General features: G+C 40.6%; 1 protein-coding gene across 1 annotated transcript in view; it reads right to left on the bottom strand.

Moving 5' to 3' along the window:
- The window catches only part of GLG1 (golgi glycoprotein 1), a 161,150-nt gene that overhangs the window by 54,702 nt on the left and 86,114 nt on the right, over positions 1-20,334 (bottom strand). The window contains exon 3 of the mRNA XM_010350699.3: positions 2,128-2,214. Coding sequence (XP_010349001.3) covers positions 2,128-2,214 — 87 coding nt within the window. The remainder of the gene's footprint in view (positions 1-2,127; positions 2,215-20,334) is intronic.

Raw genomic sequence — 20,334 nt, forward strand, 5'->3', positions numbered from 1 at the left:
GATCACAGAGGACAATAATGATAGACATACTATATGGAAGTCAGCCTAATGCAAAGAGTGAAATTATTCTAGTGAAAAAAAAAATATGTTTTTATTTAACTAAACATATTTAATATATTTATTTATTTATTTATTTTTTTGAGACGGAGTTTCGCTCTTGTTACCCAGGCTGGAGTGCAATGGTGCGATCTCGGCTCACCGCAACCTCCGCCTCCTGAGTTCAAGCAATTCTCCTGCCTCAGCCTCCTGAGTAGCTGGGATTACAGGCAAGCGCCACCATGCCCAGCTAATTTTTTGTATTTTTAGTAGAGACGGGGTTTCACCATGTTGACCAGGATGGTCTCGATCTCTTGACCTCGTGATCCACCCGCCTCGGCCTCCCAAAGTGCTGGGATTACAGGCTTGAGCCACCGCGCCGGGCCAGATATATTTATTTTAATTCAACTAAATTTCCCCAGGGCAATCAAGCTGGTATGCATTTAATGGTGACACAAAATGGGGCAAAACAAACATATATGTGTGTGTGTCTATGTATCTCTCCCAATGTGTCTCTCAAAAAAAAAAAAACTACTTATGGCCAGGCATGTGATCGGTTCAAGACCAGCCTGGCCAACATGGCAAAATGCTGTCTCTACTAAAATTACAAAAATCAGCCAGCTGTGGTGGCACGCACCTGTAATCCCAGCTACTTGGGAGGCTGGGGCAGGAGAATTGCTGGAACCCAGGAGGCAGAGGCTGCAGTGAACCAAGATGGCACCACTGCACTCCAACATGGACTACAGCAGGCGTCCCCAAACTACGGCCCAAGGGCCGCATGTGGCCCCCTGAGGCTATTTATCCGGTCCCCTGCTGCACTTCAGGAAGGGGCACTTCTTTCATTGGTGGTCAGTGAGAAGAGCACAGTATGCGGCGGCGCTCCAACGGTCTGAGGGACAGTGAACTGGTCCCCTGTGTAAAAAGTTTGGGGATGCCTGCACTACAGAGTGAGACTCCATCTCAAAAACATAAAAAAAAACCTAAAATTGTATAGAGCCACAATACAGAGGGAAAATATAAACATTTAAAGTTCAAGCCTGGGACTAATTTCTTTGTATTGAGTTTTGTTATTAAGCAAACACTTTTGCCCTTGGTATTTTAAAGGTAGAGGTTTAGTCGTATAGCTAGCTAAGGGAGTTTGAGATGTAGAATATTAAAGCTAGGCGCTAAAGATCAATTTTCCAAAGATATTCCTTTCTGCTCAAAAGCTCCAGGGTAAATAAACATGAAGGGTCACTGCTTTAAAAGAATAAAACATCTCTAATCCAGTATTAGAAGGTTTGAGAAAATAGGTTCTATGAGACTCCATAATGACATGAGGAAAATAGGCTGATGGCTTATCTGGATGAGACAGAGTCTTCTTTAAGAGCTCTGAAGAAGGTGGCCCTGACTTAATTCATCAATAGGACCAGCTTGAGGGACAGATTAATATGGTGCGAGATCTATGACTGTTAATTCCCGGGTGGAAAAACAGCAACTGTTTTCTCTGTGATTCTCACATTCCAGTATTCAGAAACTCTGGCTTGCTGGAGTTTCTATTACTGATTTAAAAAAAAAAAAAAAAAAAACCCTAAAAAAAGACATTTCAAGTACCACAACTTTCATTTTTATTATTAATATTGTTGTTTACACTGGGCCAATTATTTTTAAATGATTTTAAAAATCTTAACCTTTTTGACACTAATTCCTATTATTTTAAGTATATACCTCTGTGGTTCAACTGATCCAAGTGCACAGTCAAAACAGGAATGCTGACAGGACTCTTTTAACTGTGCTGATATGCTTCAGACATAACAAGTTGTCCCACGTGTGAGAGTAGTACTTATTACCTCAGCACTTTCATTTGCTGTTTGGAGACCAATAGAACCTGATTTCCAACTGCCTTAATCAATAGTATCCTAATGTAAGTGTAGGTGGACATTAACAAAAAGAGTCTAATTACACCCCCCAACTTCCTAACTTTCAACCAAGACAGATGTGAATTCTAAGAAAAGTAACTGAGTCATTCTTCTCATAAGGGCTGGTCTGGTCTACAGATGTAATTTTCTCTTCTAAGCCATTAGCCACCTCCAAAATTTATTCACAACTTACCTCTGTTATGGTAGATTTGCAAACCTCTCTGGCCACAGATTCAAATTTGGGATCTGTAGTTAGGTTCAGCTTATAATTCCACAACAACTAGATAAGAGAGGAAAAACAAAACAAAACAAAACAAAAAAACTCCAGTTAGAATAATATGAAATTTATTATCAGTATTACTTGAAATGACAAAAGCCAATTATACAGAACGAGACAAAGCATATTCATGTCAGATAACAAACACAAAGTAGAATAAAATGCCATTACGTTCTTAGATTAAAGGGGAGAAAAGCAAAATAAAACAATGACTATTCAGATATACTTTTGTCATTTTCACTAAAGGACAACTTTTTAAAGCTATAAATTAGAATTCATTAAACAGTCAAGAAAAAAATGAAAAATTAAGATCCTTGGTAAGGTGTTCAAGGAAAATATAAATAGGCTGTATAAACTTAATTCTGCTTAAACCAAAAAGTCTAATCCAGAAGCTCAGATTTGGTGGATTTAGTCTCAGATCTCACAAGCATCAGTGCTTTCATAGATGTTTCCCCAGAGGAGTTGAACAGGATCTAGTTTCTAGGCATATTTATCTTCATTTATTCATTTGAAAAACTTGTTTGTAGAGATGGGATCTCATTATATTGCAGGCTGGTCTTGAACTCCTGGCCTCAAGCAATCCCCTACCTTGGCCTCCCAACGTGCTGGGATTATAAGCATGAGCCAGTGTGCCCAGCCTATTCATTCCCTTAAAACATTTGACACATACACCGTAAGGTCCACTTTATACAACTGTTTTAACACATCTTACACTAGAAAATATCTAAAGCCATTATTACTCACAGATAACGACTAAATATTACTTTACCTTCACAGCTTCCATAAAAAGATTTTGAAAAGTGATCCAATTTCTGAAAAGTAGCAAAAATGAGCCTTTCAACTGTTCAGTTGGAGAGATAAAGCAGAGACTCTGTGGAGGAGAAACCCTGTCTCTACTAAAAATACAAAAATTAGCCAGACGTGTGATGCACACCTGTAACCCCAGCAACTCTGGAGGCTGAGGCAGAAGAATCATTTGAACCCAGGAGGCAGAGGTTGTAGTGAGCTGAGATCATGCCACTGTGCTCCAGCCTGGGAAACATAGTGACGATCCACCTCAAAAACAACAACAGTTTTAGAAAAAAGAAGTGGAACCTGGCCACCATGTATCATAAAGCTCCAAGAGCACTGGGAATTTTGCCTTGCTTACCACATTATTCTGAGTGTCTAGCAGAGTGTATGGGACACAGCAGGCATTAATTAATATTTGCTGAATAAACTTACACCATGATGAATGACAAATTCAACCAACGAAACATATGAGGCCAAACCGAAAATGTAGATGACGTAGAACATGAAGACATATGTATATAAATATTTTTGGAGGGGGGTATATTCCTCTCTGACTGGTATATACTCCAAGATGAAAAAAAATCAGTTAATCAGTCACTGATTCAGTTAAGTATCTGCTTGGCAAAGCATTTCGCAGATAGGATATTAGAGGAAACAAGCAAACGTTTACTGAGTACGTACTATGTTCCAGACAGAGTTAAGAACTGGGGGATAACATAAGGAGGACAAAGACTACCCCGTGGTAGCCACAGTCAATGGCAGGGAGTATGATCAAGTAACTGGCTAATGGCATCACTGGGTACCATAGCAGTATAGGGGAGGAGTACCCCAAACTGGGGAGGGATGGGAAATTTGGTCAGGGAAGAGTTACCATAGAAAATGCTATCTCCCAGCACTTTGGGAGGCCGAGGTGAGTGGATCATGAGGTCAAGAGATCGAGACCATCCTGTTCAACATGGTGAAACTCTGTCTCTACTAAAAATACAAAAATCAGTTGGGCATGGCCGCACGTGCCTGTAATCCCAGCTACTCGGGAGGCTGGGGCAGGAGAATTGCTTGAACCCAGGAGGCAGAGGTTGCGGTGAGCCGAGATCATGCCATTGCACTCCGGCCTGGGTAACAAGAGTGAAACTCCATCTCTTAAAAAAAAAAAAAAAAAAAAAAAAAAAAACGCAAATGCTATCTAAGATGAAACCTGAAAGGCTAGCAGCAGTTAGCCAGAATCAAGGGTATACTGAAGACTGTTTTAGGCAAATGATACTGCATGCATGGAAGCAAGGGGTGAAGGGAACCAGAAGTCCAATGGAGGACTGACCCAGGAGCCTCAAGCCAAGCCAGATCAGAAAGCCTTTGTAAGCCAAGACTGAACATTAACCTACGAATAATGGGAAGTCGATGACAAGAAACTAGAGGCGACATGACCAGATCTACCTTTTAGAAGGAAGACAGAGACACATAAAAAGTGGATTAGGAATGACATGGAAGCAAGCAGTGAGGAAGATCTGAAGAAAATCGGAAGGATAAGCAAGATTTCTTCTCCTCTCTCCTCTAAAACAAAACCGTAAGTAAAAGCTCTGATCTCTCAGCTACCATCAATAAGTGAGTTTTCAGGCCGGGTACAGTGGCTCACGCCTATAATCCCAATACTTTGGGAGGCCAAGGCTGGGGAATCACCTTAGGTCAGGAGTTTGAGACTGGTATGGCTAAATTGGCGAAACCCCATCTCTACTAAAAATACAAAAATTAGCCAGGTGTGGTGGTGCACACCTGTAATCCCAGCTACTCCGGAGGCTTAGGCAGGAGAATCACTTCAACCCAGGAAGCAGAGGTTGTAGTCAGTAAGCTGAGATCATGCCACACTGTACTCCAGCCTGGGCAACAGAGTGATGCTCCACCTCAAAAAACAACAACAATAATCGTTTTTTAGAAAAAAGAAGTGGAAACTGGCTACCATGTATCATAAAGCTCCAAGAGCACTGGGAATCTTGCCTTGCTTACCACAGTATTCTGAGTGTCTAGAAGAGCGTATGGAACACAGCAGGCACTAATTAATATTTGCTGAATAAACTTACACCATGATGAATGGCAAATTTAACCAATGAAGCACAGGAGGCCAAACTGAAAGTAGATACGAAAAAAGCTTAGTTCTGACTGAAGGAATCAAGGGCCACCTGGCTCCTTAGAAGCACAAATGGACCCAGGGATTCAAAAGACAATGTTAGAATCTAGGCAAATACGTATCACTGTTTTTATGAATTAAGTCACTATTGCTTGGTCATTAAATTTTGTATTCTAAAATTAAAACACTTTATTCTATGTGTACATCAAACCAATGAAAGAATGTCTCCTTACTGACCCCCTTGCAGCTGACCTGCCATTTCTTTCTTTCTTTTTTTTTTAAAATTGAGACTGAGTCTCACTCCGTTGCCCAAGCTGGAGCACAGTGACACAGTCTCGGCTCACTGCAACCTCTGCTTCCCGGGTTCAAGTGATTCTCCTGCCTCAGCCTCCTTAGTAGCTACAATTACAGGCATGTGCCACCACACCCAGTTAATTTTTATATTTTTAATAGAGACGGGGTTTTGCCATGTTGGCCAGGGTGGTCTTGAACTTCTGAACTCAGGTGGTCCACCTGCCTTGGCCTCCCAAAGTGCTGGGATTATAGGTGTGAGCCATCATGCTCAGCCATTTCTTTTTCTTAAAAAAAAAGAAAGAAAAAGAAAAGCTTTTTGGTATCTCAAAAGCTTAGGACAAACAGTAACGAAAGTCAGAGAAATTATAAATACAAGCTGCGGAATATTTCCTTACTTTATCTAATGCAAAGTCAGATGTCCCACAATTGAGCAAGAAACAGATTTTCTTCCAACAGACGTTTAAATAACCATTTAGATCTTTTGAATGTCTTTAACTTTTATTTGAAAACTTACTTGTTCTGCCAGGTATACATTTCCTTATAAACAAGTCTCTTCCCAAATAACCATGACAGTATTATCAAATGCTAAACATTTTACTGTATCTCATCTTTTTTTCCCATTTCAAATTGAGATATAACTCATATACCATAAAATTTACCTCTTTTAAGTGTACAATTCAGTGTTTTTTTAAAATATATTCACAAGGTTGTGCAACCACCACTACGACCTAATTCTAGAACATTCTCCTTACCCCAAACAGAAACCCATACCCATTCTGTTACTCCTTATCCTCTCTATCCTCATCTTCTGGCAACTGTTAATCTACTTTCTAGTCTTTTATTTTACTTTATTTCAGAAGGAGTCTCGTTCTGTCACCCAGATTGGAGTACAGTGGCGAGATCTCGACTCATTCCAGCCTCCACCTCCGGGTTTAAGTGATTCTCCTGCCTTATCCTCCCGAGTAGCTGAGATTGCAGGCGTCCGCTACCATGCCTGATTGATGGTTATTTATTTATTTATTTGAGACCGAGTTTTGCTCTTGTTGCCCAGGCTGGAGTGCAATGGCGTGATCTTGGCCCACTGAAACCTCCACCTTCCAGGTTCAAGTGATTGTCCTGCCTCAGCCTCCTGAGTAGCTGGGATTACAGTTGCACACCACCATGCCCAGCTAATTTTTGTATTTTTAGTAAAGACAGGGTTTCACCATGTTGGTCAGGCTGGTCTCGAACTTCTGACCTTGTGATCTGCCTGCCTCTGCTTCCCAAAGTGCTGGGAATGGTCTTTTGTTTTTAATATGAGCCATTAACGCATTACTATTCTCTCAGAAATATAATTAAAAAGGGAATCTAACATAGGCTGCCAAAAATGCATTTTCCCTTAGAAAACAGGTAAGCACACATTACACTTGATTACTCAGAGCTGACTACTTATACCATATTTGGTAGTGTCCTTTCCCCTGAGTGGTTATAATCAAACAAGAAAAATAATTGCAGTGGGACACTAAGAACTACTGGTTAGTATGATGTACTTTCCCTTCAATTTCCTCAAATCAGGCTGGGCGGTGGCTCATGCCTGTAAACTCAACACTTAGAGAGGCTGAGGTGGGCAGATCACTTGAAGTCAGGAGTTCAAGACCAGCCTGGCCAACATGGTAAATAAAACCCTGTCTCTACTAAAAATACAAAAATTAGCTGGGTGTGGTGGCACACACCTGTAATCCCAGTTACTAGGGAAGCTGAGGCAGAAGTGCTTGGGGAGGTAGAGGCTGCAGTGAGCCAAGACTGCGCCACTGCACTCCAGCCTGAGCGACAGAGTGAGACTCCGTCTCAAAAAAAAAAAAAAAAATCCTTAAATTATTCATCCATTAATCTATCTATTCACCCATCCCAAACGTGTAATGAGTAACTACTATAATCTGGACATCCTTCTAGGTAATGGGGATGAGGAAGGTGAAGCAAGGGGAAAAAAAGGCCATTCAGCACTTCAAGAAGATCAACCACAGGAGGACAAAAGAAGGAAGAATCAGGTTGGAAAAAAAAATAAAAACAAACTGTGATAAATGTGATAACAGAAGCATGCAGAAGATTTTAAACAATACAAAGGAAGAACACAGTTCACTGAGTGGTAAGAGGAGGAACAGGTGGTCATGGTAGCAGTCTAGTCATCCTGTGCTTGATCCTCAGGGATAAGAAACAGTTTGGTCAGATGAACTGAGGGAGGCTAGGGTTCCAGGCGAACAAAGGTAGAAAGGAGAATAAATAACCTATGGAAACAGAGTTCAGAATAGCTGGAGTTGAAGGTATGAAAGATGACATGAGGCGCAGGGGTCAGATCACACTGAATACTGCAGTTTATATTAAAGATTTTGAATTTTATCTTAAAGGAAATGGAAGGTTAATGGGTAATTTTGACCAGAGAAATCAAAAGATCACATCTGATTATACTGGAGAAGGGCAGGATTTAGGGAGGTTAGCAGATCAAGAAGCAGTAAGTTATTTGAATGAAAACAGATGAGATATACTTGAAATATTTAGAATAAAGTAATAATTACAGGATCAGGGTGAGGGGTAGGAGGTGAAGGGTAATGTTTCTTCAGTCAAGCTCCTTCAAAATACAGTCAGTTTACCGATCATTTAATCTACTTCCTTTTTTTAAAAATTCTTTTTTTTTCTACTTCCTCTTTTATTGACCCTTAATAAGTTAAAGCTATCTGTTCAAACAGTTCTATAAAGTTAGTTTAAAAATCAAAACAGCCAGGCGTGATGGCTCACGCCTGTAATGCCAGTACTTTGGGAGGCCGAGGCAGGTGGATCACGAGCTCAGGAGATCGAGACCTGGCCAACATGATAAAACCCAGTCTCTACTAAAAACATAAAAATTAGCTGGGTGTGGTGGCGTGCGCCTGTAGTCCCAGCTACTCGAGAGGCTGAGTCAGGAGAATTGCTTGAACCTGGGAGGTGGTGGTTGCAGTGAGTCGAGATCGAGCCACTGCACTCCAGCCTGGCAACAGAGTGAGACTGTCTTAAAAAAAAAAAAAAAATTCCCTTTCAAAGTCCCACCAACTCTCCAGAAGCAGACACTTTCAATTCTTTTTGCTTATGTTAATTGCCACCATATTTTTAAACTACATGCTTAAATTGTCATTTCTTGACTTGTCACTTTTAGATATTCTACAGTAACTTGTACTATAGAAGAGGAATGAACTCTCTTATCCTTCTTCCTGGTCCCAGTTCTCCCAATACAGTTAAATCATAATGTTATTAGATATTTGGTATTCACATTATTGACTAAGTAGAAAGCTACACATACTGAGACACACAGAATATGGTATTTATTTTCCTGTATGACTTTTAGTTTGCTCTATAGTTAACAGTCATTCATTTCTTAGGTCTGTTTTCCTATATACCCATTATTTATTAATCCCCAATCTCTTTACTAGAAATGTAAATCTTCTCTTAAAATGTTGTAGTCTGTCTGGCGAGACATTCCTCTTGCAGTTTTTTCATTTTCCTGCTTCCACCAAGGTCTGGCTGTTTTCTCTGTACATGTATCATCCTCCACCAGCATCCTCAGAATGCCCTTTGCTTTTTTCTTAAGTTGATTCACTAGTCACTGGGTTCTTTATCTTTCGTTTTTTTTTTTTTTTTTCTTTGAGACGGAGTTTCACTCTTGATACCCAGTCTGGAGTGCAATGGTGCGATCTCGGCTCACTGCAACCTCCGCCTCCTGGGTTCAGCCAATTTTCCTGCCTCAGCCTTCTGAGTAGCTGGGATTACAGGCACGCGCCACCATGCCCAGCTAATGTTTTGTATTTTTAGTAGAGACGGGGTTTCACCATGTTGACCAGGATGGTCTCGATCTCTTGACCTGGTGATCCACCCGCCTCGGCCTCCCAAAGTGCTGGGATTACAGGCTTGAGCCACCGCACCCGGCCGGGTTCTTTATCTTTCTCTGTCTTGGTGTATTCTCTCATTTTGTTGAAGCACACCCTCCAAGGGCTTTATTAAAAAACATGTGGCTGGACATGGCGGCTCACGCCTGTAATCCCAGCACTTTGGGAGGCTGGTTGGGGAGAGGGATCACCTGAGGTTGGGAGTTCAAGATCAGCTTGACCAACATGGAGAAACCCGTCTCTACTAAAAATACAAAATTAGCCAAGTGTGGTGGCGCATGCCTGCAATCTCGGCTACTTGAGAGGCTGAGGCAGGATAATTGCTTGAACCCAGGAGGCAGAGGCTGCCGTGAGCCAAGATGGCACCACTGCACTCCAGCTGGGGCAACAAGTGTGAAACTCCATCTCAAAAGAAAAAGAAAAAATTCATGAGTCGTAAATGTGTGGAAGAACTGCATGCCAGAAATATATTTATATATCATTTTTTGGTAGAGTTTTATAGCACTGGTCTACTGTCTTCTAGCTTCTAGGAATGCTGATGAAAAAATGTGTATTACTCAAATTGCCACTACTTTGATTTTGACCTGGGTTTTTCTTCTCTGAAAGCTTTAAGGTATTTTGTTTATTCTCAAGATGGTGAAATTTCACTGACAGGCTGCAGTAAGCAAAAAGGGCAAAGTCTTCAAGGAATTTAAATTCTATGAAGGAGAGAAAGATAAGGTGCAAATAATAAAGTTAATGTGTCAGGTGACAAGCTAGAGCAAAACAAATCGAAAGTGAGGGAAGGGAGTGCCATTTTCCATGAGAGGAACACAAGGAAAATGAATAGCCACAAAAGGTGAATGTTACATGTGGAAAGAATAGCAAATGCCAAAGTCCTGAGTCAGGAACTTTCTGAGTATCTGAAGAAAAGCAAGAAGGCTACTTAAGTAGAGTTGGCAAGGGGCAACAATTGTAGCAGAAGAGATCAGATAGCTGGTACTCTGCATGCTTTGCAGGACATAAAGATTTAGGAGTTTAATCAGTATTTCTGGACAGAACAGTAATATGAACTGACATGTTAGAGGGATCATTCCAGCTGTAGCATGGAGTACAGACTAAGCAGGAGGGAGACTACTTAGGAGGCCATCACAGAAGCCCCAGAGAGAACTGATGATGGCTTGGATCAGGGCAATAGCAGTGAAAATGGTCACATTCAGGATCTAGTTCAAGGAGAGGCCAGAAGGTTACTAATGGATTGAATGTGGAATGTAAGAGGAGGAGAAGAATCAAGGTTTTTCATTCAAACGACCAGAAGAATAGAAGAGCCACTAGTGGAGATGGGGAAGATTACAGGAAGAGAAGGTTTAGGGGCCGAAAATCAAGAGTTTCGCTCTGGAAATGACTATAAGACAAAGTAGAAACGTGGAAGCAGCAGCTAAATTCTGAGGTTCTATGGAAAGGTCTGGGCTGAAAAAAGACAGTAACAACAAACTGCCAGGAAGGCAACATCAACTGTCCCTCCTCAATGTGAGTCCTGGCAGCAGCTCATAGAGCCATCTGGAGGCATTTTCTCCCCATGGCCATTGTGACTATTGTCTAGTCACAGGGGCATGGAAAGGAAGTGTCTTGGCTCAGAAGCCTCAGGCCCCATGGGAACCAATATCCTTTGTAACAACCCTCTGGCATAGTTTTCAGGGTCCCTGCAAAGGATACATTCAGGCTAAGAGTCACCACATTCCAGCGAAGCCTGAAAGTATGGCATCCCAATTGGGCATTTATAATTCATTTACAGCTCTTCACAGCCCATCTAAAATTTACCAGTCAGGGTCATTTTAACTAAAACAATGCTGGCTAGGCACTTAGCTGACATTTTACTCTTACTAGGTTAAAGGAAAGAGAAATTAAGAACTTAACAGAATTCAAATTCTCAGAAAAAAGGGGAAAGGGCTTTGCTAACCTTTTACTTGTAGGACTGTGGTGAGCCGCTACAAATGTGCTAGCCCTTTTGGGTAAACAAGTATCTGTGTTGGGTAAATACCTAGAAGTAAAATGGCTGAATCATTTGCTACACTTATGTTTAGCTTTAGTTAATAATGCCAAATGGCTTTGAAAACAATAGCTGTGCTAATTAACATTACCACTATTGTTCCACATTCACACAGATACTTGGTATTGGTATTGCCAGTCTTTTTAATTTCAGTAATTCTAGTGGTGCAGGTACTGGTATGTCACTGAGGTTTTAATTTTCATGTCCCTGATTACTAATTGAGGTTAAGCACTTTTTCGTTGTTTTTAGGTCATTCAGACATCATCTTTGAGACATGGCAGATTACATATCTTACATATTTTTTTATTCGGTTGGCTTTTCTTTATTGCTCTGTGTGATTTCCTGATAAATTCTGGATACAATGTTGGATGTATGTATTACCAAATTTTTCCTTCTCTATGGCTTGCCTGTTCATACTCTTAATATTGGATGCTTATTTATTTGAGACAGGACCTCACTCTGTCACCTGGCCTGGAGTGCAGTGGCACAAACATGGTTCACTGTAGCCTCAACCTCCTGGGCTCAAGTGATCCTCTCACCTCAGTCTCCACAGTAGCTAGTACCACAGGCCTGCATCACCACACTCAATTAATTTTTCTTATTTTTTTGTACAGACAGAGTTCCACCATGTTGCTCAGGCTGGTCTCAAACTCTGGCCTCCCAAAGTGGTGGGATTACAGGGCAGAGCCACTGCACCCAGCAATACTGTCTTTAATAAAACAAATTTTGGCCGGGTATAGTGGCTCACACCTGTAATCCCAGCACTTTGGGAGGCCTAGGAGGGCAGATCACTTGAGGCCAGGAGTTCAAGACCAGCCTGGCCAACATGGTAAAACCCCATCTCTTTATTAAAAAATAAAATTTAGCCGGGCGCGGTGGCTCAAGCCTGTAATCCCAGCACTTTGGGAGGCCGAGGCGGGTGGATCATGAGGTCGAGAGATCGAGACCATCCTGGTCAACATGGTGAAACCCCGTCTCTACTAAAAGTGCAAAAAATTAGCTGGGCATGGTGGCACGTGCCTGTAATCCCAGCTACTCAGGAAGCTGAGGCAGGAGGATTGCCTGAGCCCAGGAGGCGGAGGTTGCGGTGAGCCGAGATCGCGCCATTGCACTCCAGCCTGGGTAACAAGGGCGAAACTCTGTCTCAGGAAAAAAAAAAAAAAAAAAAAAAAAAATTTAAAAAATAAAAACAGGGGCCGGGCGTGGTGGCTCAAGTCTGTAATCCCAGCACTTTGGGAGGCCAAGGCGGGTGGATCACGAGGTCAAGAGATCGAGACCATCCTGGTCAACATGGTGAAACCCCGTCTCTACTAAAAATACAAAAAATTAGCTGGGCATGGTGGCACGTGCCTGTAATCCCAGCTACTCAGGAGGCTGAGGCAGGAGAATTGCCTGAACCCAGGAGGCGGAGGTTGCGGTGAGCCGAGATCGCGCCATTGCACTCCAGCCTGGGTAACAAGAGCGAAACTCCATCTCAAAACAAAACAAAACAAAACAAAACAAAACAAAACAAGTTTTTACATAATCCAATTTATCAATCTTTTTGCTTTACACTTAGTGCTTTTTGTTTCCCATTTAAGAAGTATTTTTTTAATTTTTAATTTTTGTGGGTACCTAGTAGTTGTATATACTTATAGAGTACATGAGATACTTTCATACAACCATTCAAGAAATCTTTGACAATCTTCAAGTCATGAAGATATTTTCCTATTTAGAAATTTTACTGTTTTACTTTTCACATTTGGATCTACAAGGCATTCAGAATGGATTTTGCATGAATGGCTTATAGTAAGGGTTCAGATTCTTTATTCAAGTATCCATTTATGTATGAGTCTGCTTCTACCACACTGCCTAATTACCATTGCTTTACACTCACTCTTCCATCAGGTAGTAGAGTTTCTCTGCCTGGTTCTTCAAGATTGTTCTGGCTGTTAACAGGTACTCTTGAGTTTCCAAACAAATTTTAAAATCACCTGGCCATTTTGTTAACAATAAATATGGGATTGCACAGAATCTATAGTCAATACAATGATAATTCACATTTTTGTAACCTCAAGTCTTCCAACTCATGAGCACCAATTGCTTATTTATTTATTTAGGTCTCCAAATTTCTCTTAATAATATTTTACAGTTATCTGCAGAGGAATCTTACACATTTTTGTAAGATTTATTCTTAAGTATTTGATGCTTTATATGTTAGTTTAAAATATTATTTGTAATACATTTTAAAAGTTTACTTGTTATTAATTTATAAAAATACAATTAAATTTTATATACTGACCTATCAAGTGACTTTACTAATAAGTTCATCTATAAATTACGTGCTAGTCCATTTATAAATTATTTTGGATTATCTATTTGCATAATCATGTCATCTGTAAATAATGACAGTTTATGATTCTACTGATAGTGCATTTAAAAAAATAACAGGTAGGGCTTGGTGGCTCATGCCTGTAATCTCAGAACTTTGGGAGGCCAAGGTGGGCGCAGCACCTGAGGTCAGCCTGGCCAACATGGTGAAACCCCATCTCTACTAAAAATATAAAAATTAGCCAGGCGTGGTATGTGCCTGTATTCCCAGCTGCTTGGGAAGCTGAGGCAGGAGAACTGCTTGAACCCAGGAGGTGGAGGTTACAGTGAGCCGAGATTGAGCCACTGCACTCCAGCCTGGGTGACAGAGCAAGACTCCATCTTAAAAATAAAAATAATAATAATAATAATAATGACAGCTTAATTTTTTTCAATTATTACCTGTTTTATTTCCTTTTCCTTGTCATATTGCACCGGCTAGGACTTCTCTGATAATAAATAATTATGTCTTGTTGCCAATCTTGGGTAGAAAGCTGTTATTATTTCCACCATTAAGTATGATGCTTAAGTATTATTTCACCATTAAGTATGACGCTGTAGACCTTTTTATAGCCACGTTTTATCAGACTAAATAAATTCCCTTCTAGAGTGGGTGCTAGAATTGGAAATTTGAATGCTAATTGGATATTTGATGATGTTAAAGAATTACGACATTTTAAGATATGAGAATGGTACTATAATCTCATTTTTTAAAAAGTCCTTATCCTTTCCCTGCCCCCTCCCCCACGCCAGCCAGACCTTATCCTTTAGAGTATTTACTGAAATATTAACAAATAATATGATATAACATCTGGGTTATGCTTCAAATGAATACAAAAGGAGAGGAAGCATACAGGGATACAAATGACACAGTTATCAGTCTGAATGACTATCTGAAGCTGTATGGTGATTCCATGGGGGTTGACTATATACTACTCTGTTGAGAGAGAATTCACATTGTAAAATTTACCCTTCCAAGAGTACAACTCAGAGGTTATGGTTGTGCAATCATTACCACTAAGTCCAGAATATTTCCCCAAAACAAACTCTATCTATTAGGAGTCACTTCCCATTCCCCACTTCTCCAAGCCCCTGGAAACCGCTAATCTTCTTTCTTTGTGTCCTTTTTGTGATATTTTGAGTCCAGTTATTGAGGTTTATCCATGTTGTAGCATGTAACAGTGTTTCATATTTTTGCAAAGTGATATTTCACTGTATGGATATATCATGTTTTATTTCTCCATTAGCCAGTTAATGGACATTTGGACTGTTTCCACTTTTCAGCTTTTATTAATAATGCTGCTATGAACACTTATGTACACATTTTTGTGTGAACATGTTTTCAACTCTCTTGGGTATATATCCAACAGTGGAACTCATGGGTCATACAGTAACTCTGTTTAACTTTCTGAAGAACAGCTAACCTGTATTCTACAGTGGCTACACTATTTGACATTCCAACAACAATTTCTCTAGAACCACGCCAACATTTGTTATTGTCCAACTTTTTGATTACAGCCATCCTTCCTAATGAGTGCTAGGAATATCTCATTGTGGTCGGGATATGCATTTCCTTTTGTTGTTTGTTTTTTAAAGAGACAAGGTCTCACTACGTTGCCCAGGCTGTGTGGCATGATCATACCACCATGCCTGGCTCCATTTTAAAAATTCTTCTTTGTAGAGATGGGAGTCTCTGTATGTTGCCCAGGTTGGTCTTGAACTCCTGGCCTCAAACTATCCTCCGGTATTAACCTCCCAAACTGCTGGGATTAAAGACATGAGCCACCCAACCCAGCTTTGCATTTCCTAATGACAATGATGTTGATCATCTTTTCATGTGCAACTGGCCATCTGTATGTCTTCTTCTGAGAAATGCCTATTCAAATTCATTGCTCATTTTAAAATCTTTTTATTCTAGAGTTGGAAGAGTTTTTGTATGATCTCCAAACTAGATCCTTTACCAGACAAATGATTTGTAAATATTTTCTCTCATTGTATAGGTTGCCAATCAACTTTTTTGATAGTGTCTGATGCACAAAACTTTTCTATTTTGATGAAGTTCAAGTTATCTGGTTAGGCGCAGTGGCTCATGCCTGTAATCCCAAAACTCTGAGAGGCTGAGGCAGGCAGATCACTTGAGGCCAGGAGATGGAGACCAGCCTGGGCCACAGAGCAAGACCCGCATCTCAAAATAAATAAAATAAATAGAAGTTATTCAGGTTTGTCAGATACTCACACAATTTTCAGAGAGAGAAATATCAATTGAAAAATGAAAATAGTATATAAATAACAAACAACAATTTTAAAGTAAAATATAAATTGTACATTAAATATAACATAATGAAAGTTCACTGTACTCTCCAAAGGAGAGAGAGAAGACTTGAGAGTTGGTGATGGTTGGTAAAAGGGAGGGTATGGGGGAATCATTCTCTGGAAAGTAATGTAAAATCAGAGGACTGACTATGAGACAAGCATTCAATATCAGTATGAAGACATATTTTATAATTCTTTTCCTTAGAACTTTGGTACTTAGAACCAACTCCTGATGTGGAAGGATTCATGATATTATCTGTAGAAGAATCTTTGAGATTTAAAAAATACACTTTTGGCTGGGTATAGCAGCTTACACCTATAGTTCTAAACACTTTGGGAGGCTAAGGAGGGCGGATTGCTTGAGCCCAGGAGTTAGAGGTCAGCCTGAACAACATGGTGAAACCTCATATCAAAAACAAACAAACAAACAAACAAACACACACACAAATTAGCCAGGCATGGTGGTGTGTACTTGTAGTCCAAACTACTCAGGGGGCTGAGGTGGGAGGATCACTTGGGCCCAGGGGGTTCAGGGTACAGTGAGCTGTGATCACGCCATTACACTCCAGCCTGGGTGACAGACCAAAACCTGTCTCAAAAAACAAAACAAAACCAACACCAAAAACTACTTTTTGACATGGAGGAATATTGCATGTGCAAGATACTGAAGAGGAACAAAAGATGCTGTCCTCCTTTTTATCACTCATAACTATGAGGCAGAATTCACATTTGTTCCAAGTGAAAGTCCGACTAGTGCTGAGTAAGCCACTCCATGAAAATTTGCTTAAAACAATAATGTCACAGGGAATATTTTGTGTTTCGGATAAAGTTCTATAAACTTTTAAGTCACGATGGCTAAGTATCATTAATTGAACAATCATCATGTGAAACAAATCTGTATACTGATTACGCATCCTTAACTTGGACACAGTCCAAACGGAATTGATATTATGCTACCTAATATACAATATAAGAATATTCCAAAGTAAAATTCTATTCTTATTCCTTTTCTTTCTTTTTTGAGACAGAGCTTCACTCTTTTTGTCCAGGTTCACTGCAACCTCTGCCTCCTGGGTTCAAGTGATTCGCCTTCGAGTAGCTGGGATTACAGGTGTGCACCACCATGCCTGGATATTTTCTGCATTATTAGTAGAGATGGGGTTTCACTATGTTGGCCAGGCTGGTCTTGAACTCCTGATCTCAGGTGATCTGCCTACCTTGGCCTCCCAAAGTGCTGTGATTACAGGAGTCAGCCACCATACACAGCCAAGTCAGTTCTCTTAAAGAATGAAAAAATAATAGTCATATTTATCAATTATTTCTCTCTTCTAGTGCTGCTATTTCTGTTTGAATTTGTAATCCTTTCAGCTTCAAGAATTTAGGATTTCTCATAGCGTGGGAATGTGGGAAATGAATATTCTTAGCTTTTTGGTTGTCTGGCAAAATACATAAGTAAATAGATACATAGTTGAATACCAGCCTGGCCAAGCTGGTGAAACCTCTCTCTACTAAAAATATAAAAAGTTAACCAGGTGTAGTGGTGTGCATCTGAAATCCCACTATGTGGGAGGCTGAGGCACGAGAATAACTTGAACCAGGGTATTTAGGGATGCATTTATTTTGAGATGGAGTTTTACTCTGTCACACAGGCTGAAGTTCAGTGGCGTGATCTCAGTTCACTGCAACCTCTGCCTCCCTGGTTCAAGTGATTCTTGTGCCTCAGCCTCCCAAATAGTAGGATTTCAGATGTATACCAGCATGCCTGGTTAACCTTTTGTATTTTTAGTAGAGAGGGATTTCACCATGTTGGCCAGGCTGGTCTTCAACTCCTGGCCTCAGGCGATCTGCCCACCTGAGCCTCCCAAAATGCTCCAATTACAGGTGTGAGCCACAGTGCCTGGCCTATTTTCATTTTTTAAAGGTATATTTTTTGCTGGGTATAGAATTCTATGTTGGCATTTTCTCTCAACCTTTTACATTTGTTGTTTCAATTGTCCTCTAGTTTCTACTGCTTGCTTTGTTGAGAAGTCAGCTGTCATTTTTCTTTTCTCAAGAGAATGCGTCTTTTTCTCTGCCTGCTTCTTGGATTTTCTTTTTATCTTTTCATTTTGGCAGATTGTTAATAATGTGTCCAGGCTAGGCACGGTGGCTCACACTTATAATCTCAGCACTTTGGGAAGCTTGGGGGAGGGAGGGGAGGGCGTGGATCAACTGAGGTCAGTAGTTCAAGACCAGCCTGACCAACATGGTGTAATCCTGTCCCTACCAAAAAAACAAAAACTGGCTGGGCATGGTGGTGGTTGCCTGTAATCGCAGCTACTCAGGAGGCTGAGGCAGGATAACTGCTTGAGCCTGGGAGGCGGAGGCGGAGGTTGCAGTGAGCCAAGATCGCACCATTGTACTCCAGCCTGAGCGACAGAGTGAGATTCCATCTCAAAAAAAAAAAAAAAAAAATTGTCTAAGCGTGAATGGATCTCTCTTGAGGTTCACCAACCTTGCTGAATTCGTGAGTTAATGCCTCTCATTCGATTTGGAAAAATATCTGGGGCATTATTTCTTCAAAGATTGCTTCTATCCCATTCTGTCTTCCCTCTACAATTTTCCTCTATTTTATTTATAGAAAAATATTTTATTTTCCTCTATTTTAATAGCTATTTGAAGTCCTTGCCTGTTATTAATTCTAATATATGAACTATCTCTTCTCTGAATCTACATTGGCTATTTTATCTCTTGATTATCATTCATATCTTCCTGCTTTGTCTCATATCCAGCCATTTCTGATAGCATGCTGGACATTACAAATGCTATAGTACAGAATTTCTGGGCCAGGCGCAGTGGCTCACACTTGTAATCCCAGCACTCTGGGAGGCTGAGGCAGGCAGATCACGAGGTCAGGAGTTCAAGACTAGCCTGACCAACATGGTGAAACTCCTTCTCTACTAAATATACAAAAAATTAGCCAGGTGTGGTGGTGCCTGCCTGTAATCTCAGCTACTCACGAGGCTGACGCAGGAGGATTGCTTTGAACCCAGGAGATAGAGGCTGCAGTGAGCTGAGATCCTACCACTGTACTCCAGCCTTGGGGAAAGAGTGAGACTCTGTCTCCCCCCACCAAAAAAAAAAAAAAAAAAAAAAAAAGAATTTCTGGGTTATATAATTATATAATTGTTCTCTAAAGAGTCCTGACTGCTTCTTACATATTACATAAACCTTCAACCAAGTCTCCTATTTTATGGATACTATTTGTCCCCCATTTTTGGCAGGATTATATCCTTCCTATTCCTTGGCTCTTTGAGAGTGTTTGTTTTGTTTTGTTTTGTTTTTTTGAGATCGAGTTTTACTCTGTCGCCTAGGCTAGAGTGCAGTGGCATGATCTCAGCTCACTGCAACTTCCACCTCCCTGGTCCAAGCAATTCTCCTGTTTCAGCCTCCTGAGCAGCTGAGATTACAGGGGTGCTCCACCACTCCTGGCTAATTTTTGTATTTTTAGTAGAAACTGTGTTTCACCATGTTGGCCAGGCTGGTCTCGAACTCCCGACCTCAAGTGATCCGCCTACCTTAGCCTCCCAAGTGCTGGGATTACAGGCGTGGACCACCACGCCTGGCTGGCTCTTTGAGAGTTCTAAAGCACAAATCAACTTTTTTCTGGGTTTCTCTTCTGTCTGATTCAGTCTAATGATGGATTCTTGAGGTTTTCCCTTCATCTTTTCCTTTATAAATAATGCCATAAGTAATATCCTTTTACAGACACATCCCTGTCCATTCTTTTAAGCAGAACTATCCATAAATTCATAGAAGTAGAAATGCTGAGTCAAAACATAGGCATTTTAGGTTGGCTGTTTTATAGCTTATTTATATTCCCATCCACAGGCTTGAACAGGGTTCAGCAAACAACTTTTGCAGAGGGCCAGAAAGTAAAGGCTTAGAGGGACCTATAAGTCTTTGTTGCAGTTACTCGACTTTGCCATCCTAGTGTGAAAAGCAGCCACTGGCAATACATGAATAGATGGTGTGGCTGTTTCAATAAAACTGTATGCATAAAAACAAAGAGTAGACTGGATTTGGCCCATGTGTTGTGGTTTGTTGATCTATAGGTTAGAGAATGCTTAAATACACACATACTTATCAATACTGTGTATTTATCGCTTTTTTTTTTTTCTTGGTAAGAGGTGGGGGTCTCACTTTGTTACCCAGGCTGCAGTCATGGGTCACTGCTGCCTTGAACTCCAGGCACAAGGGTCCGTTGGAACTACAGTTGGGACTACAGGTATGCATCATTTTTCAAATCTTTGATATTTGCTAATCAAATGGATGACAACAGTATACTCACTTTT

This window comes from Saimiri boliviensis, chromosome 1 (genome assembly GCF_048565385.1).
Source record: "Saimiri boliviensis isolate mSaiBol1 chromosome 1, mSaiBol1.pri, whole genome shotgun sequence".
Taxonomy (NCBI): domain Eukaryota; kingdom Metazoa; phylum Chordata; class Mammalia; order Primates; family Cebidae; genus Saimiri; species Saimiri boliviensis.